The sequence below is a fragment of the Siphateles boraxobius genome, unplaced genomic scaffold, assembly GCF_051911475.1.
Source record: "Siphateles boraxobius isolate OS27281-9 unplaced genomic scaffold, OSU_SipBor_1 12, whole genome shotgun sequence".
Classification (NCBI taxonomy): Eukaryota; Metazoa; Chordata; class Actinopteri; order Cypriniformes; family Leuciscidae; genus Siphateles; species Siphateles boraxobius.
This window is the reverse complement of record NW_027508722.1, coordinates 34,231,497-34,253,196: the sequence shown is the minus strand read 5'-3', so window position 1 is coordinate 34,253,196 and position 21,700 is coordinate 34,231,497. Positions and strand designations below refer to the sequence as shown.

At 39.2% G+C, this 21,700-nt stretch overlaps 1 protein-coding gene across 3 annotated transcripts in view; it reads left to right on the top strand.

Annotated features, from left to right (window-relative positions):
• Positions 1-21,700, top strand: part of xylb (xylulokinase homolog (H. influenzae)) — a 59,714-nt gene that overhangs the window by 3,725 nt on the left and 34,289 nt on the right. For all 3 annotated transcript variants that reach the window (XM_077219231.1, XM_077219230.1, XM_077219232.1), the window contains 11 exons: positions 252-338; positions 1,690-1,818; positions 1,905-1,970; positions 2,489-2,561; positions 3,719-3,837; positions 3,940-4,021; positions 6,332-6,372; positions 7,572-7,687; positions 8,823-8,938; positions 9,756-9,829; positions 12,617-12,713. In XM_077219231.1, coding sequence (XP_077075346.1) covers positions 252-338; positions 1,690-1,818; positions 1,905-1,970; positions 2,489-2,561; positions 3,719-3,837; positions 3,940-4,021; positions 6,332-6,372; positions 7,572-7,687; positions 8,823-8,938; positions 9,756-9,829; positions 12,617-12,713 — 1,000 coding nt within the window. The remainder of the gene's footprint in view (positions 1-251; positions 339-1,689; positions 1,819-1,904; positions 1,971-2,488; positions 2,562-3,718; positions 3,838-3,939; positions 4,022-6,331; positions 6,373-7,571; positions 7,688-8,822; positions 8,939-9,755; positions 9,830-12,616; positions 12,714-21,700) is intronic.

The following is a 21,700-nucleotide window of genomic DNA, read 5'->3' as shown; positions in this document are numbered from 1 at the left end:
TCCGTTATAATAAATGACACATTTTTATTGTTTTCGTGATCATATGCAGTAATGCTAAAAACGGATGCTGCGTTAAATATTTTTTACAGAATATATATATATATATATATATATATATATATATATATATATATATTCTTATTTTTGCTGTACTTTCTGTGTTTTTCTGTTAATGAAAATTCAGTTCAGGCCTGGATTTTACTGCATGTTTGGACTGATGCTTAATCTGTTTTATTTAATCTATGTGTCAGCAACATGGCAGTGTGTTCTGGAGGACAGGCACGAGACAAACCCTCAAACATCTGGACCCTCAGAAACATTTACACGACCTTTTACAGGTGACGACAACATCAGCACAGTTTCCCTTCTCCTCACATCACAGGTGTTTCTCTGAGGATTACAGCCACAGTTATTCTCCTAACTGTCCTCGCGCTCGGACTGTTTGTTTTGGGTCTAACGTCCATCAATAATGGTTAATACTTCACCTGATGTATGATGACACAAGCTTTCAGAGATTAGAAAGGATCAAATATGTGTTTGTTTTGTATAAAATCTTACATTGCATGTAGAAGTGGGAGCATAAAACACCCTCAATCCACACAAATATGAAGTGTTTTATAGTAGCATTGCTTATTTAGAGCTTGTGTGTGTAGTAGTATATACCCAGCAAGCAATAACCGTCATCTCCCTATAGGTGAACTAGACCCGATATAGTCCGGCTATGAGTAACACACTTCTAGCCAAAACAACCTTGAATGTCGTTTTTGCTAAAATAACTTGCGAAATGTAGGATATTCTATCATGTAAGCAAAGTAAACAGTGATTACAAGGCGTTTGGTTTCATTTCTTCACTCATTTCATTTCTTTGTTATCTAATTGATGACTAGTCTATTAGTGGGCGATCGTTTAGACTATTACATTTTCACATACAGCCATACAACACGTCTTGCTGTGTTTGGACGGTTATTAGATGTCTTTTAAAGGAACACGCCGACTTTTTGTGACTTTAGCTTATTAACTGTATCCCCCAGAGTTAGATAAGTCCATACACACTCTTTTCATCTCCGTTCGTGCTGTAACTCTGTCTGACGCACCCACCGCTAGCCTAGCTTAGCACAAAGACTGGAAGTGAATGGCTCCAGCTAGCATACTGCTCCCAATAAGTGACAAAATAACGCCAACGTTTTCCTATTTATATGTTGTGATTTGTATAGTCACAGTGTGTACAAATAACAAGGTCATATGAGACACAGCCATCTCACTATATTCTCAGAAGGCGAAGCACTGCTACTTGCTAATCACTCCGCCCAAGTAGCAGTGCTTCGCCTTCTGAGAATATAGTTCCCAGTATGTATACAGTTAAAAGATGCCTGTGTCTCATATGACCTTGTTATTTGTACACAATGCGACTATACAAATCACAACATATAAATAGGGGGAAAAAAATTGTTGTCGTATTGGCAGCAGTATGCTAGCTGGAGCCATTCACTTCCAGTCTTTGTGCTAAGCTAGGCTAGCGGTGGGTGCGTCAGACAGAGTTACGGCACGCACGGAGATGAAAAAGGTGTGTATGGACTTATCTAACTCTGGGGGATACGGCGAATAAGATTAAGTCCCCAAAAGTCGGCGTGTTCCTGTACAGGTAAAATTGCGTGCAGGGTGTGTATATGTATTGTGTGTGTGCTGTAGGACAGTTTTGCGCTGCAGGACAGTCCGGTGTGGATGGACTCCAGTACGGCAGATCAGTGTCAGTATCTGGAGGAGACAGTAGGAGGCGCTCAAAGGCTCGCTGACATCACTGGATCACGAGCATATGAGGTGCGTTTAACCCTGCCAAATCTGTGTTGTTTATATTATCTATAATGAAAATGATATTAATAACATTTTCTGTATTTTTCATACAGCGCTTCACTGGAAATCAGATTGCAAAGATTTATCGCTTGAAGCCGAATGTATTCAACGAGTCGGAGGTAAAACTGATTAATAAAACACTCTAGAATGAAATATAAAGCTGTTTGAACATAACAAGGGAAATGTTTGTTTATCACAAATGCATGTTTCAGTAGGAAATAAATCAACACAATAAAAAAATGGCTTATCAAACTACTTTAATATGAATTATATTAAATAAAAAATTATTTAAATTATATAATATATATATATATATGTGTGTGTGTGTGTGTAATTATATATAGAATTTATGTAAATGAAAATGTTTTTATATTATATGTTATAAAGTATGTTTATCAAAAAATTATTATAGAGTTTAAAATAATTATTTTGTTGAAAAAATGTTGTTTTATTTTTATTATGTAAATAGTCATTTTAATTATATTCAAGCGATTAAATCAGCTGTAAACGCATTGGTTCAGTAATAAATAAATATTCATCATGATATGATAAATATGTCTCATGATTGATATATGTGTGTGTGAGTGTGTAATTATAATTATATGTAGAATTGATGTACATTCATGTATGTTTTCAGAGAATATCACTGATCAGCAGTTTCGCTTCAACGCTGTTCCTGGGCGACTACGCGCCGATCGACTACAGCGACGGTACTCTCATTCTTCACTGTAAAACTGTGTTTAGACTAAAATGATTCTGTCCTCTGATCGCTTATGCTATGTCAAGAAACAGGCTTGGGAGGGTTACTTTAAAAATGTATTCCGTTACAGTTACAAATTACTTCATAAAAAAAAGGATTCTGTAACGTAATCCAAGTACCACAATATGAAAGTAATGCAACTGATTACTTTTGGATTACTTCAAGGACAGATATTATTTAAAAAAAAAAACTTTTATTTATTAAGAATTTCACAGCCCTGAATAAATATTAATATAAAGGACTATACAGACATCTAGTTGCTACAGTATGGTATTAAAATCCTTAAAATCGAGAATACAAATTCATTTTTTTCATGCAAATATAATAAGAAACAATTTTTAGACAATGGAAATGTTTCGTCGTCAGGAAAATAGAGAATACAAATTCATTTTTCTCAAGCAAATATAATAAAGAATTTTTAGGTTGGATGTTCGAGTCCTTCGATAAAGAAAGTGTTGTTGTTGCTGGAAGGCACAGTTTGCACTGTACAACCATGTTGTTGGCATTTTCTTCTTTAAAAACAAAATAGCAGCGGAATTTCCGAGAAAGGAAAGTATTTTTACCTCGTTTCTAGCAGCAGATTCAATCCATGTCTGAGGAGATTGTTGTAGAGAGGTGTTATTTTGCACATGCACCAGCGGGTGGCACACGTGACTCGTGTCGTGAGTCATTAATCAAGCAACGCTTAATATAGTGTTATTATGCCAAAATACAGATTTATTTTGTTTTAAATGAAACCATTGTAATCCTGAAAGTACCCCCCCTTTTTTCTAAAAGTAACTATACTACGTTTTTTGACGTAACTGTAACGAATTATAGTTACTGGATTTTTGTATCCTGATTACATAACGCCGTTACATGTATTCCGTTACTCACCTACCCTGTCAAGAAATGATGCATTATAAATAACTCACTGATGACTCTCCTGTAGAATATTTCCCCAGTTGAATCAGCGGTGAATATAAAACTGTGATCAGATGAAGAGGTTTGAGCTGGAGCATTAAAGTGTGAATAATTAAGAAGGATCTTTCTGGACCTGAAGTCTTCATAACTAAACTGTATTGACTCTCACACGGTCTAATCATGTGTGTTTCTCTTTACATGAAGGTTCTGGGATGAATCTGATGGACATTCGTGAGAAACGTTGGTCTCAGGCGTGTTTGAACGCCACAGCGCCGGAGTTGGCTGAAAAACTCGGTGATCTCACACCGACTACAGCTGTTCTGGTGATTTAGATTGTTTTTACTGTAAAAATATCTAACTTTGACATCTTGTTTGTATCAGATGCTCACTGAGGCCTGAAGTGATGAAGTGTGTCTCTTCTACAGGGTTGTGTGTCTCCGTATTACACCGAACGCTACGGGTTTCCTCAGAGCTGTAAAGTGGTGGCCTTCACTGGAGACAACCCTGGTAAAACCTGCAGATGTTCTGCCATTCTGTCATTCTGTGTTCACCGGGTTACAGACGGATCAGCATCAAAATAATGATGAGATCTCACTGACTGTAGATGGCAGCAACAACACACAATACATGCAGCCCTTCCAAGAAACACACACACACACACACACACACACACACACACACACACACACACACACACACACACACACACACACACACACACACACACACATTCATATATATATTTCTATTTCTGTATAATATAATAAACAATAATAAAAAATTAAGTATTAATAAAAATATATAAATCACATAGACATATTAAAAAAAAAACATATAATAAAAAAACATAACTAATAAAAATGACAAAAACGTAATTACTGAAACATTAACTTAAATTAAAAATTAAGAGAGAAATATATATATATATATATATATATATATATATATATATATATATATATATACGATATACAATTTTTTACATATAACAATGATATATATACATATAAAAAATTAAATGGTTATATATATATAGCCTATACACATGTGTATATATATATATATATATATATATATATATATATATAATAGTATAATATACATTAATATTAATTAATATAAGTATATATAATATATAGAATAAATATTCAATTTACAATTTATATATATATATATATATATTAAAGTAACAATTTATGTTACTAATATAATTTATATTAATTTATATATTTTTACTATATACTGAGTGTGTGTATATATATATTTATATATAATGAATACTATATATTCATATTGAATATATGAATATTTTTTAAATGAATATAAATTATATTAGAAGTATAACTTGTCATTTGGTTGATTTACAAAAATATATGTGTCTTCTGAACCCGTGGTCATGATAATTTCGTGGAATTTATACTTCACACAAAAAGGCCTAGAACGACTGCTGAGGTGAATTAATCTTAATTAATTTTTCCCAAACGTTTTTGTCAGCCAAACCACTTTGAGCTCAAATATTTTCTTGGAGTCCCCCTGAGATTTTAATTAAATATTTCAATAATTGAACAGCACATTTGCATGTTCACGGTTCTCTGGTGATGGTTAATGTGCACATGCACGGAAACAAATAATATATCTCATCTTTTATTTTGATTGCTTTTATTTTAACATTATTTATTTTAATTTGACATTTTTATTATTTAATTAATTATTAGCACATAGCAAAATTACTAAAACAAACTAAAATTAAGATAAAAAACTGTAAATATAAAAATAAAATATGAATAAATACTATAATAATATATCAATAGTACTAAAATAGCAGATGTACGAGGAGGTTGTTTTATCAAGTAGCTTAATTTCATGTGATGTAAAGTTACTGCGCATTGACAGCATAAGTTTCATTTTTCTAGAAAGTGCTGAAATTCTTTTTTCCCCGTTTTTTTTTTCCTGTTGTATTGAAATTAGAATTCCAGGATCATTTTTCTTTGGGCGCTGAAGCTCCTGTTAGCGTGACGTTTCCAGTGATTTATCGAACTTTTGGTTTCTGCAAGACTGCCAAGAATAACGTTGACCACCTGTGATTAAATCTGAAGTGTTCTCCTCTCCTCTCTCTGCGCTCCAGATTAAAGCATGAGAGAGACGTCAGCGTAACTGTGTTAGCAGAAGCGCGTTACACTCCAGCATCAGACGTCTTTATCAGCTCTGTGACGTCTGTGTTCAAACAGCAGACATGTAGGGATTAGGGAAGAAGGTTTATTTGTTCGATTTAAAGGTGCAGTGTGTGATTTTTAGCGGCATCTAGTGGTGAGGTTACGAATTGCAACCAACAGAAGTTACGGTGGCCGACAGGAAAATATGTCATCGTCTGAGACAGCAGAGAGTAGCAGTTCAGCAATGAGGTTTCTTTACAAGGATAAATTAAGAAATTATGTTTACTTAATTATTCAGTAAAACTATATGTTATTGCGATTATTATTGTTACTTGTTCATCATGGTGTCAGTGTTTTATTCGCTCAACTAAACTTGCTTTCTTGCACGAAGAGCAACATAGTAACGAAACACGTTTGTTTGCTGTCGGCTACGCTAGAAACATGACCACACAATATGTCGACCTCCATAGAAGGGGGCGCCCGCGGTTATGGAGATATAAATGTCTCATTCTAAGGTAATAAAAACATAACGGTTCATTATGCAAGGTCTTTATACACCACTGAAAACATAGTTATGGATCTTATATTGCATTTCCGTCAATAGATCCTCAGAAATATCACACATTGCACCTTTAAGGATGAGAAATGTTTTGTGTCGTTCCAGGGTCTCTGGCTGGTATGAGGCTACAAGAAGGAGATCTAGCAGTGAGTGTTTTACTAATAAACATATGAAAATACTAAACATTATTAGGGCTCAAACACCAAATGTGCTGTACTGAAATCTAGTGTGCATTTTAAGACATGATGAAAAGTTATGAAATTTTGCACATATTCACAACTGGTCACTTTTGGTCAACTACACAACAACAAAAAAATGATATCTGCATATTACTTTTGAATAATATCGTCTTCGCCTATTATAAGTAATTTGGGCTTAAATCTATAGTTCACTAAAATAAAAGCAGTAATAAACATTTTAGTTAGGCTATTTAAACTTTAAATGACATAAGCTGAAATATAAAAAAGGAGTATTTTATTTCAGCTAGTTGATAAGACAAGATTTCTAAAGTTACTAAAAACTAAAACTTAAATTTAATAAAAACTATATAATGTTTACAAAAAAGAACAAAATTACTAAAACTTTAACTTAAAAATAACAGAAAATATACAAACACAAACTATGGTAATTAAAACATTCCTAAAATGTCTCAATGATTTAACTAAAACTGAAGTTAAAATTAAATTAAAAAACAATTAAATAAATAAAAAATGAAAACTTATAAAAATTACAAAAACAAGTAAATTACTAAATCATTTACATAACTTAAAGGATCACACACACCTTTTTGGGACTTTATCTTATTCACAGTATCCCCCAGAGTTAGATAAGTCCATACACACCCTTTTCATCTCCGTGCGTGCCGTAACTCTGTCTGACGCACCCACCGCTAGCCTAGCTTAGCACAAAGACTGGAAGTGAATGGCTCCAGCTAGCATACTAATCCCAATAAGTGACAAAATAACGCCAAAATTTTCCTAGTTATATGTTATGATTTGTATAGTCACAGTGTGTACAAATAACAAGGTCATATGAGACACAGCCATCTTTTAACTGTATACATACTGGGAACTATATTCTCAGAAGGCGAAGCACTGCTATTTGGGCGGAGTGATTTCCTCAAAAACCTTCATTTCTTTTAAACTGAAGAAAGAAAGACATGAACAATCTTGGATGACGTGGGGAGAGTAAATTATCAGGAATTTTTTATTCTGAAGTGAACCAATCTTTTAAAAACAACATTCAGAAATAATGTTTTCATAACTGAAAATGAAGTTAGACTGTGCGTTCTCAGACTGTGTTAGTGTTCGCTGTGTTGTGATGTGGTTATGGATTCTCTTTATAGGTCAGTTTGGGCACCAGCGACACGGTTTTCCTGTGGATCCAGGAACCCAAACCCACAATCGAGGGCCACATCTTCTGCAACCCGGTGAACTGCAGCGCGTACATGGCTTTGATATGGTAAAACACGCACAGCGCCTGATGTAAAAAAACACAGCGTATGTTACCGTCAGACTGACAAAATAACACAATTATAATACAATTATATAATTTTTTCTAGGGATGCACGATATATATCAGCCACCATATCGGTACCGGCCGATATATGATCATTTTTAATGTTACCGTTATCGGCCTGATAAGAAAATTGGGCCGATATATTAAAGCTGATAAATAATGTATTATTTCCTTCAGCTGAGATGCTTCAGATGTTCACTGTTCAACATGATGCTTTTGAATTGCTTGAAATATGATTGGAATATACAGTTCAGTGCAACATGTGCAGCGCAAGTCTGTAATATCGGCTACATACAATTATAATCAGAACAATAAAATTGTGTGCTTGGGACACGGCTTTAATGCTGAGACTTTTGTTTTTGTAATCAGGCTCTCAAAAATTACAAAAAAATTTAGATTCAGATTTATCAGCCAAATTTATCGGTTATCTGCCTTTAAATGTAAAGAATTATCGGTTATCGGCCACATTTTTTTATATTGGTGCAATCCCTATTTTTTTCTCTAGATTTTGGGTGAAATATGACATTTATTAGTGAGATTTGGCTGTTTGTATGATTGTGTGTGTGTTTAATGTCTAGTGCACTCATGCGTGTGATCGGGTCTATACGTGTTTGACAGAAGAACAGATGTTGTGTGATAATTCACTGTGCTTGAAGAAAAACCTCAACTCTACACTTCAGTGTTTGAGTAATAAATGTAAATACTGTTTTTTGTCCACTGACCTTGTTGCAGTTTTTTAAATGATGTTTGAGTGTTTTTCTTTACGTGAGGGATGTGGAGCTTTACCTTTCAAGGCTGAATGTATAAAAAGTGTTTTTAGTCATGTGCTTTTTCCTGAGGATGTGAAATTGTTTCCTGAGTAGAAAGGTATCCAGTTCGTATAAGTGCTGCGTTTCTTCTTCTATCTTCAGATGTAATGAAGATTGACCTCATTCACATCAGTCTGTCAGACGAGGAAAAGAGCCGTATTCACAGCGTTCAAAGGCACAACGTTTAAGTTTGAAGTGTTAAATGTGAACAGCGTCACAGTTACTGGTTATTTGTGTTTCACCTGAAACTCTTCTCTTGTGTCTCACAGCTTTAAAAACGGCTCTTTCACACGAGAGAGGATTCGTAATGAATGTGCTGGAGGATCATGGGAACTTTTCTCCAGCGCTTTGAGGTCCACACCGATGGGAAACAATGGAAATTTAGGTGATTAAATATTGTAGATACCAGGGTTATAAATAAAACAAACAAAAAAACACTTTCGTTACTTGAATTAAAAAAATATTATAAAATAAAATGCATCTTATTTTATTTCAGCTCATTGCCAAAGCAAAATTTCTCATTTTCATTTTGTTTAATTTGATGTATTAAAATAACTTAAATTCAAACTGAAATAAAAAGAAATATATATACAGGTTTAAAAAAAAAAGACAAAAACACAACAAAATGACTAAAAACATAAAAAACTAAATGACTAAAACCATAATAAAACATTTAAAAAAGTAAATAAAATCAGTAAACATTTTTTATATTTTATTTGATTTCAGATAATTTTCCAGAGCAACATTTCTCATTGTCATTTAGATTAACTTAATGTACTAAAATAACTAAAAATGAAATAAAATTATTAAAAAATATATAGACATGTTTAAAAAAAACAATAAAAATGACAAAAACACAACAAAATTACTAAAACCATAAAGAACATTTTCATTGTGATAAAATAAATAACTGAAATGAAATAAAAAAAATTATATTCATTTTATTAAAATACAAAATAATTATCCTAGTCACATTAAACTGTAATAGAAATAATATGTAAAAATACATTAAAAAACAGCATCTGAATGTTACTGTATCATTCAGCCAGTGACGGGATTCTCAGTGTTTGTCTCAGAGACATTAGTGATGTCGGGTCCATATGCTTCTCTCACGACCCTGCGTCTCACGTGGGTGTTTAATCGATGCAGCCTGATGAAGCCGAGCCGTTTGTCCTTGTCCTGATGCGTCTGTGTGTTTTCAGGCATGTATTTCGACGCGATGGAGATTACGCCTCCCGCTGTCGGCGTTCACAGGTTTAATGCTGAAGGTCAAAGGGTGAGTCACGAGTGTGTGTGCTGTAAACAACACACTCGCTACAGATTGATCTGCCCTTTTCAGCTTCATTTACTTCGGCTGAACAGGTTTGCAAATATTGCCACTTATCAGATAATTGCTTAATTTGTGCTAATTGGGTCACAGTTCAGTTCACCTACAATAAGATGCTCATTAACCCTCCAGCAGTCGCACCGACTGTGATTGTGTTCTTTCTGTGGTATTTACAGTGTTTTTACTCAGAGAACAACGTTTTTTCATGAAAACATGCTGGTCACATTTCAACCTAAAATCTTAGGATTCTTAGGGGTCCAAATACAGAAAATTGATACTCAGGCGCACAGACACACATCCGACACTAGGTGGCGCTATAATAAGGCTATTTGCATTTTGGATCATAACTTTAGAACCCTAAGGTTTAGAAACAAATTTCTTTTCTCCCTCAGAATCCTTGAGTCAAGCCGTACAAATCATCTCTGATTCTATTTCCGCCTATAAAATGTATCCGTCATTTAGATGTTTCCTTTCTTTAACTCCTCCTAGGCTGTTGGTCCGATCTTCAGCAAAATAGGAACACAGCAGCTAGGGACAGTGCTTGCAAAAACTTATTTTGATTAATTGAAGCATTGCAAAGTTATAAGTTAATTAACTTATTTTTACGACTTGACCTATATTTGCTGAATGCCTTGTTCAAGCTTAACGAAAATTCCACCAATAGGGGGCGCTACAGCTAAAAAACACTGTAGCTCTGTATCCGTACGATCGATAAAGTGGAAAATTGGTATACTGCATCTTTGGTGGACATCCTAACATATCCTTTAATATGATCAGATACTTAAAAAAAATTTAAAAAATTAAAGCTGCAGTAGGGAGTTTTGAGAAAATGTTGACTTAGCCTGAAAATTTGAACAAGCACAACTTACAGGTCCAACCCCCTTGCTCTCTGCTGCGCTACAGCCCTCCCTCCACAGCTCCTCCCCCACAGCTCCTCCCTCCACAGCTCCTCCCCCACGGCTCCTCCCTCCACAGCTCCTCCCCCACAGCTCCTCCCCAACAGCTCCTCCCCCACAGCTCCTCCCTCCACAGCTCCTCCCTCCACAGCTCCTCCCCCACAGCTCCTCCCTCCACAGCTCCTCCCCCACAGCTCCTCCCCCACAGCTCCTCCCTCCACAGCTCCTCCCCCACAGCTCCTCCCCCACAGCTCCTCCCTCCACAGCTCCTCCCCTCAGCGGAGCCGGCCGTGAACGCGCAGGCTAGTAAGCAGGACCACCGATGACGGCGGATTATAAACAGTTATGGAACAATCACTAATAGGGACGAAACATCAACAATATGCTTTACATTGACTATGGCCTGCCCATACTTTGACTACAAACTTGGTCCTCAAATCATTATGTATTTTGCAATACATGTAACTTTATAAGGTTGCACTCTTTCTATAAGTTATAGCTACTAAGATAACGTTAAAGGATTAGTTCACTTTAAAAAAAAACTTTTGCTGATAATTTACTCACCACCATGTCATCCAAGATGTCTATGTCTTTCTTTCTTCAGTCGAAAAGAAATTAAGCTTTTTGATGAAAACATTCCAGGCTTTTTCTCCATATAATGGACTTCAATAGGACACAACCGTTTCGAGTACCAAATGACAGTTTCAGCGCAGCTTCAAAGGGTTTTAAACGATACCAGACGATGAATAAGGGTCTTATCTAGCGAAATGATCGGTCATTTCAAAAATAAATAAAAAACTTTAAGTTTTATAAGCACAAATGCTCGCCTTGCTCTGTTCTGTGATGCACGTTCGTGATCCTGTTCGAACTCGTTCATCCAAATGAACGAATCTTTTTTCGAGTCATTCGTTCGTTGAATGAACGAAATGACTCCGAAAAAGACTCGTTCAAAATGAACAAATCTTTTTTCGAGTCATTTCGTTCGTTGAATGAACGAAATGACTCGAAAAAAGATTTGTTCATTTGGAGGAACGAGTTTGAACAGGAGAGTCACGAACGACGGCTCGCGCTGTGCAAGAGAGGGGTGATCAGCGCGTACACGAGCGTGATTGACACTGCTAAGACATTCCTCCTGGCTCTGATTGGTTGTTTCTGACCGGGAGCGGTGTATTTCTGAAAATGGCAGTAGGACCACAGGGAGGAGCCTGAGGAGCTTGATTTTTTTACACAGATTATCTGTCTCATATTCTACTTTCAGGACATAATGAGAGTTTTAACAAATATTTGTTTACAAAAGCTACCTACTGGAGCTTTAAGCCAGCATGTATTTATTTATTTATTTATTGCATTGCAGTAATGACAATTTGGGAGTTTTGTTTAATTGTCATGAAAATTATGTCTTTGTGAATTTTTTTTATTTTTATTAACTATAAATCAAATATATATTTATTATTTCTGTGATTTTGAGGTAAACTTTGACCTGGGCATGTTCATGAAATTAAGGATTCTTGAATTTTTTGGTTGTGTAGAAAAGCTATTTTATGGCTGTTTTTTGGTTTCTGGTTTGTTTTAAGCACCAGAACACAGATTTTCTAAAGAACTAGATAATCATTTCCTGTCTGCAAAACCTTTTTGGTTCTAAGCAGAATCTGTATTTTTCCAGCATGGGTTGGTTAAAGCACAAACCCGGTTCTCATCCTGAGGTTGATTGATGGCTCGCGGTGTCAGTTGAGTTCAGCTCATCTGTGGGAATGTTGGCGTCAGACTCAAAGAATGCTTTATGGGAGCAGAAATGGTCTTTGGTTACCTGAAGCCCGTCTTTGTGTTCGCTCTTGCACAGGTAGCTGCCTTTGACCGCGAGGTGGAAATCCGAGCCCTGGTTGAAGGACAGTTCTTGGCCAAACGAGTTCATTCCGAAAAGCTGGGCTACAAGATCAGTAAGTGTCTGATCTCCATCTCATGTTCTCACTGTTGTCTGCTCGTCTTTGAGTGAGTTATCTCTCTCCTGACACTGCAGTGCTGTTTCCTTTGTCAGTCATTAATATTACCTTAGCAACTGCATGGAAACAAGCTAAATCCCACCTATATTACCTTAGCAACTGCATAGCAACACCTTAGCAACCACATGGCAACATGCTGAAACTACAACAGCAACCGCTTTGCAGCAACTGCGTCGCAACGGTGAACGTGATTTCACCAAGTACCACATGTTCCTGGATCAACATCTTTGTTGATCCTGGAACAACTTTCAGATCAACCAATCAGATTTGAGGGACAAGTTTACAGTTTATGTCAAGTTTAGGCTTAGAACCAGGGTAACATGCTTCAACATCAGTGTTATTCACCTGTCATTTCCCTTTGATTTTAGGGAAAAGTTATGGGTAGGGTTAGGTTTAGTGGTAGGGATAGGGTAACTAAATTTTGGGACAGGAATGTTAGTCCAGGATCAACAAAATATGTTGATCCTGGAACATGTCTTGCTTGGTAAAATCATGGTGACCACGTAGCAACACCCTAGACACTGCATGGCAACAGGCTAAATCCTGACTATATTACCTATGCAACTGCACAACAACATGTTGAAACTGCAGCAGCAACCGCATAGCAACACCTTAGCAACCATTTGGCATCGTGCTAAAACCCAGCTATATGTCCTTAGCGACCGCATAGAAACACCCTTGCAACCAGTCAGCAAAATGCTAAAACCCACCTGTATTACCTTAGCAACTGCATAGCAACACCCTAGCAACCACAATAAAATGTGTTAAAACTCACCTATATAACATTAGAAACTGCATAGCAACACCCTTGCAACCACATGACAATGTGCAAAAAAACCCCACCTGTATTACTTTAGCATCTGCATAGCAACACCCTAGCAACCACATGGCAACGTGCTAAACCACCTATATTATCATAGCAGCACCCTAGCAACCACACGGCAATGTGCTAAAAAAAACTTTCTATTTTTTGTTGGAGTTAACTAATGTATTTCGGGTTCTTCTCATTCTTTGCTCTTTTCACTGCTGAATGAGTTTCTACTGTATTTCAGTATCTCCGCGCCCATGTGCCGTTTGTGAAGTGCCGGCGTGCCGCTCATTTCTCGGCCTCTGTTGTGTGGCGGCGCGCGCGGCGCGGGTGATTATATGATGAAGCGAGACTCTGGCTGCCAAGATCAGCAGGAACAAACACACTTTAATTAAACTCCCATCAGCCACTGAACACGGGGAATGTCCTCCTCGCCTGAAAGAAATTCCCCTGATTATTATCTGACCCGCTCACGGCTCACTGTTAAAGTAGATCCGCGCTCAGGAGCAGAGACGCTCCTCTCCCAACTTTTACCTGTCAATCATCATGGCTAATATTCTCTCATGTTTATGCAGATGTGTGTTTTCAAATCAATATATAATTAGTACCACTTTTAGGTCTCAAGTGTCACTGACGTTATTTTAAAGGGATTGTTTTTAATTGTATATAAAATAAAATTAATATACATTATTATGCCATATATTATACCATTCAAAAGTTTAAAGCCAGAAAGATTTTTTTTTAAAGAAATTCAATATTTTATACAACAAGGAAGCATTAAATTGACTGGAGTAATGATGCTGAAATTCAGCTTTGATCACTGGAATAAATTACATTTTCCTATATATTCGCTGTTTTACATTGAAATAATATTTCACATTCCCTTTCGAAGGGAACTCAACAATACGTCAACGACGCTATGGGGGAACGCCTCAGGCGTGACAGGTGTCTGAAATCACTATCAAATCACGTCAATCATATTGACCGGCGACAGCCCGTGAATCATTAGCGTGAATGATTAACGTGCGACCTGGAAGTATAAAGGGGCGCCTTGCAAACATGACAAATCATCTCATCGTCTTCAGGGACTGTCTGTTTGAAAACGCTACTCAATGAAACGGTAAGAAAATGAAATGTACAGCACACGAGTGTGTTTTTTCCTGCCTGGGAGAAGAGCGCGCACGAGAGGTTCTCGAGGGAATCCTCTGTGTGAACTGTGAGCGTTTTTCTCTTAAAACGCTCCGCTGTCGTCTGGCCCTCTTCTCGAGTGAAGGGGGTTCAACGTCTGGTCCGCGTGGTCCCGCTCGTGCCGAGGCAGAGCGGCGACTTGCATCACGGGCTTCCAGATAGAGCTCATCGATCATCTTGAGAGTCCTGTAAACCTCTCAAATGATTCGACGGCTGACGAGGGCGAACTGCAGGCACCAATGGTTTCCTGCAGTTGCTGCTCTTCAGGACGAGCAGGAGATGGCTGTGGAGGTTCATAATCAGGTAGATCCTGAACCCTCTCAGCCACCCTGCCCCGTGTATGCAGACCTGGTGGATGTTGTGGAGCGCGCCGCCAACAGACTGTAGCTGCCATGGCGACGCGCTAGAGGAGAGACCGCTCGCGGTAGGCTTGGCGATCGGTTTCTCCCCTGCCATACACACCAGCTCAGGTTAGCCTTCCATTCCTTCCTGATCTTCACACGGAGATCGAGAGGGCATGGAAGAGCCCATACTCTGCCCGTATTCACCGACATCAGCGGGTTAATTTCGCTGATGTTGAGGGGATCGCAGAGCATGGGTATGTGTCGATGCCGCCCATTTGACGAGTCGTTTGCGAACTATCTCGTGTCTGGGCAGGCGTCGACACTGAGAGCTCCAACCCTGCCATCCAAACCGCTAAAGTCAACAGCACGTTTGAATGGCAGAGCATACACTACAGCGGTTCAGGCTGGTGATTCCCTGCACACTATGGCGGTGCTGCAGGCATATCAGGCCGACCTGCTGCAGGATCCTGCATACCGCTGAGATCCGGTTCCACACCCAGGCAGGCGGGAGGGCCTGGCCCTTCACGGTCCGAGGACCGTAGACAGGGCCAGAGAGCCAGTGTCGCCTCTCGTGCGCCCCCTCCGTGGAGGAACAGGGCGCAGAAGAGGCGTGACTCCCGCAAGAAGAGGGATCTGAGGGAGGTTATCCAGCACAAGCGCACACAGTGTCGCTGATGGATAATCTCCCCGGAGGGCTTCATTAAAAAGAAATCCAGCCCTCTCCTCTCTTCTGACTCCCCAGACGTTCATTACATCAGGCCTGGGGCTGGGCCTATGATAAGAACGATGTTCCAATGGCCCGCCTAGGCTTGGCTAGTAGAAACGCCTCTTTCAGGCATGTAAAGTGGTGGACCCCAGGGTCATAAAGAACTATCTGGCGAGTCTTCACTCCGCACGCCGCAGGTGAGCTGACTGGTCTTTTAAGAGTAATTTTTTGTGAATTAAAATTCCGAGATGTATCTCTCTACAGACCTCGTTCCCTGTATAGAGCTATGGGGTCATGTCAAGGTAATAAGGTAAGAGAAGTTTCCTGGATCATTAGGGCCCTGAAGTTCCCCGTTAGGTGGCCAGAACGATAACTATGTTAGCCTTCGGGCTGTTAGCCACCTCAGGGTAGAGTAGTTGGTCTCTCTCTTAGAATTTTTTACTTAGAGTGTTGACTGACGCTAGAGCTTCAGATAGATCTTATGTCCGGCCCACGGGTCCGTTGACTTCTTCCTGAGTATTTCGCCCCTTGAGCTCTGTTTGGGTTTCATTAGGCTGAGCGATTCTGCAGCCCTTTGTATGGAATAATACAGACTATATTCTTTAGTAAGGCTGTGGCTCCTCCGAGCCCTGAGATTGATCTATGCTTGCAGGCTGGCCCTCACCAGGGCCGCCTCTGTAGCTGGCCTAGGCTGTGCCAGGGATATTAGAGGCGCTCTGCTAAAAATTTTAGCATTTCTTCCTCTGACCCTTCACTGTGTGAATGTTGGTTTCTAGCATCCCTGTATAAACAGCCTCCTCCCGTGGGAGTCGTTAGGCCAAGGCCCGCCCCCTTCTCTGCATTCTGGGGTGACTAGAGTAATGCAGCGTGGTGCTGAGGATGGTTTGTAAGGACATGGGAGGCCTCAAACAGGCCTCCGTGGTATATATGTCTTTATTGAGCAGGGTTAGGCCGTCTTTCGCTTCACGAAGAAGACTGGGTTTCCTGCCCGACCCTGCCATGCAGAACTGGCCTATGGATTTAGGCCGCCAGTTTAGGCTTCACTCACCTCGCTGAGCTACTGCTCGAGCGCTAGGTTGTAGGTGGTTGGCTTTCATTCAAGCCCCACTCCCCTAGGTTGGGCACAGATACATTTCTGTCACCCCTAGAGCCGCTGGCAGGCCCGCACCCTGATAACCTCAGGGTGAGGTGTGAGTATTCCCCTGTGATACAGGGTAGGTCTGAGCACTTCACTCCCAGTTCTGTTTTATCCCACCTCGCACCACTATGGCTCGGGTCGAGTATGGAGTAAGCTTCACTTCTTCTTTGGTCGAAGTACGCTCCCCTGAAGCCAGAGCATTGCCCTGAGCTGACGCCCATGCATAGATGGTAGGCCCCTGACTAACTGGGGCCTCCGTTGAGGCAGAGTGGCGTATGTTGTACTCCCCTTGTTTTAAGGGTGCTAGCTTTCTTGCGGAGTACACTGCCATGGGCAATGTGATTAGGCACCAGGATGCTGTAGGCGGCCAACGAAGGCTGCGCCATTAGGTAGTAGGCCTCAGCAGGCCTCCTTGATTGGACAGCCCCCCAGAGGGCACTGTAGGCCAGCTCACTTTACGTGGTTGGCCTTGGTGGTTCGGGCAGTTGACTCACTGATGGGTAGTAGGCCTTAAACAGGCCTCCTCGGAGGTGAGTCCCAACATTGTGGGACATACCTTATAGCGCTACTGGAAGCCCATTAGTGAATTATGCTGTGTAGTATGGTTTCCAACAGTGTACTTTATGGCAGAATATGACTTGCTATTAGCTAGTAGGCCCGACCAGGCCTCCCTGATAGGCGAGTCCCCAGCTGGCTGGCCTTAGCAGGCCACCTTATACTTTCACCCGGACTCAGGGCTCAAAGCTACCAGTGAGTTCCCACAGATAGTGGTGACCAGGTGGTAGGCCTCACCAGGCCTCCCTGAAGGTGAGCATCCCACGTACTGTGGTTATCAGGTAGTAGGCCTCACGTGCCTCCCTAAAGGATCAGGTAGTAGGCCTCTCCGGGCCTCCCTGTAACGCTCCCTAGTGGTGCTGGGTTTATGAAGCTAGTGGTCTCTTGCTATCAGTTTCAGCTAGCCTTAATAGGCAGCTGCTGAAGGCGAGCTTGCGCCCTGGCTCGCTAAAGTGTTCATTCTCTGCTAAAGGTTCCCTCCCGGAAGCTTTTCTGCCTACAGCCTGGTTTGCCTATCAGGCAGACCGTGTGCTCCCCTCATGAGGGTCTCTTTGAGCATGCGGCTTCCTGAGTCTGGTCAGACGGTCGTAGGCCTCTCGTGAGGCCTCCCAGTTAGATCAGCCCTTAGGCCTTCACAGGCCTCCTCAGTGTTTTGAAACACAGACACTGGGTTGATCCGTGGATCGAGTAGAGAAACTCCCCTCGCTAGCAAGGGTCGGAAAGCACTATGCTGAGTCATACTCTCCGGGATATCCCGTCTCTGAGATCCGGGCCGAGTGGTTCACTGCCAGCTTCGCAGTCCCTCGGGTTGGATGCCTTACTTAAGGCATTTGTCCAGAGGCTCTGTCTTCAGACAGACAGGATTTGGCCAGACTAAGTGTCTATGTACTGGCGCCAGGTCAGGCCGTCCTGGTGGCATTTCGGGGTGAGTACGTTCCCCTGAATAGTGACTGGCTGGGGTTCCCTTGGGTTCCCTAGCCACATTCCCTAGAAGGGACCCCTTCTAATTGGAAGCTGAGGTTCCAGGCCCGGAGCCGGCCCAGGTAGACCTTTCATTTAACCATGTTTATGAAGGTTTTTTCTGTGAGGCTGTAGCTTGGGCTATGACCGTAGGGAATGCTGTCACTGACAGCCCAGTGTGACCTGAGGGTGAGTGGTTCTAGCGTTTCATTTGAAGTTGCTGGTTCTGACAGTTGTCACTGCCACTTGGCATGCACTCCCCTTAGCATGGCGGCGTTGGTATATCGTTCCCCATAGCGTCGTTGACGTATTGTTGAGTTCCCTTCGAAAGGGAACGTCTCAGGTTACGACTGTAACCTATGTTCCCTGAGAACAGGGAACGAGACAATACGTCTCCCTGCCATGCCGCGGGGCTTGCCTACCGTACAGTCCCTTCAGACGATAAGGTGATTTGTCATGTTTGCAAGGCGCCCCTTTATACTTCCAGGTCGCACGTTAATCATTCACGCTAATGATTCACGGGCTGTCGCCGGTCAATATGATTGACGTGATTTGATAGTGATTTCAGACACCTGTCACGCCTGAGGCGTTCCCCCATAGCGTCGTTGACGTATTGTCTCGTTCCCTGTTCTCAGGGAACATAGGTTACAGTCGTAACCTGAGACGTTTTTTACAGTATTTTTTGTCAAATAAATGCAGCGTTGGTGAGCAGAAGAGATTTTAAACACATTAAATAAATCGTACAGACCCCAAACTTTTGATTGGTACTGTATATTATATATATAAATAAAAGAAATATTCTTCATGGCATCATGCATTTTTTTAACCATTTTATAATTTAATGTTTTTTATGCGTTTCACCATAAATATTAGATCAAAGTTTCTGATCACTCATTAGGCGTCATTGATGTGTAAATGTAGACGATCATGTTTTGATGTTTGACTCTCTGACATCAGACAGTTCGTGTTTTAAAGTTTAGTCTCAAAAGAATTTACTGTTTTTATCTCGCTGTATTCAGTTTAATATTTTGGTAACACTTTACAATAAGTTCTCTTTAGTTAACTTCAGTTTATGCATTAACTAACAATGAGCAATAACTTTTTTTCAGCATTAATTTACATTTTTTAATGTTGGTGAACAAAAATGTTCATGTTAGTACTTAATAATAACAGAAGCAAATGTTAATATTAACTAGGATTAATAAATGTTGAGATTAATATTAACTAAGATTAATAAATGCTGTAGAAGTATTGTTCATTGTTAGTTCATTTTCACTAATGTTAACAAATGAAACCTTGTTGGAAAGTGTGTTTTTTTTTCACAACAATACAATAGAAGATGAAAAAAGACTACAAGTAATAAACAAGAGAGAAAAAAGGGGGAAAAATTACATACTGCCAATTACTCAATGTAATCTACAGTTTACACGTTCAAAAATACAGTAATTAATACCTAAAATATAAAGTGCATGCCTTAAATGAATTCTAATATATAGCAGGTATATCTAAATTTTAAATGCATGAATAAAAAATGTATAATCTACTTCAGTTACCATTTTTATTTTATTTGTGTAGTAGTTTTAAACTAAGCACGCAGCCTCTGTTCCACACACATGCGTCATGTTCTCTGAGATATTTCCAGACCTGAGGGATGTTTCTCAGTTAATCTTTTATCAGACAGGAACGTTGTGTGTCGATTTGTGCCGAAGGTGTTTTGACATTTGCTGTTGCCGCAGGGCGATGGTGTGATGAAACCGCTCTCATCTGACCTGGGTTTAACCAGAGTCACGCTGGACACGTCTGTCAATAATCATTAATAATGCACATGCAGGCTGTGTAGTCGACACTAACATCTCAATGAGACTGCAGGCGCATGGGTGCGTTTCAATGCATGAAAACACCACATCTGAAGCTTGTTGATTGAGAAACACGGCGCCAGCTCAGGATATGAAATGCATGAGCGCATTTGCATTATTGATCAATAAATAATCATGTGATTCACGATTCTCTCTGTCCTGAATATATATGTGCTTTGCAATTTATGATGAAGATGGTCACACCCCCTCACAGTTTACTTTGACTCATATGATCTCACTAAATTAGCATATCTCACTAAAATTGTGATTAATCGATCCAAAATAAAAGTTTGTGTTAACATAATATGTGTGTGTACCGTGTATAATTATTTTGTATGTATAAATACACACACATGCATGTATATATTTAAGAAAAATGTGATATTTTTATAAATATATACAATATATACATGCAAATATTTCTTAAATATATACATGCATGTGTGTTTGATTATATATACAAAATAATTATACACAGTACACACACATATTATGTTAACACAAACTTTTATTTTGGATGTGATTAATCGTGATTAATCATTTCTCAGTCCTACACTAAATTCATCATAAGGATGTTGATGCTCTGAGGCTGGATGGAATTATTAATTATGTTGAATATCTGTAGTGTATAAAAACATTTATTCTTCAAAAAATATTTTAAAAATGTGTCGATCTTACATATAAAAGCTGAATGTAAATTTCAAAGATCAGGATGTTTATTATAAATCCAAATGGAAGGCATTCACATTTTAATTATGTATACTTTATTGCATATTTTAGTTGCATTTACATTTATTTTTGCTTATATTCATAAGAAATATTATTTTCTTTCTTTATTGGTTTCAAGGTCTCCGCGGATCCTTAAAGTTTTAAAATGCCTTAATGTAAAAATAAATCCGTAATTAATTAGCATTAACATGTTTTTAATCCACTTTTCAAAGGTGTTAAAAATGCGATCAAACTGACACATCCGTGAAGATTTAGATATTTTCACTTGCTTTTTGAAAATTTTAAACCGGTCAAATGCATAAAAGTGATTTAAAACAAAACTATACTGTATTACTGTTATTTTTATCCCCAAATAAAAATGTATAATATTATTATTATTATGGTAATGATGTGTAGGTTTTAAAAATTTTATGGAAATATACCCTGGGTTTCTTTCTAATGATTGGTGTTATATTCATGTGTAGGAGTAACACAATAGATGCTGATAGACTCTGGATTATACAGTGTGCGCGTGTGCGTGTGTGTGCGTGTGTGTGTGTGTGTGTGTGTGTGTGTGTGTGTGTGTGTGTGTGTGTGTGTGTGTGTGTGTGTGTGTGTGTGTGTGTGTGTGTGTGTGTGTGTGTGTGTGTGTGTGTGTGTG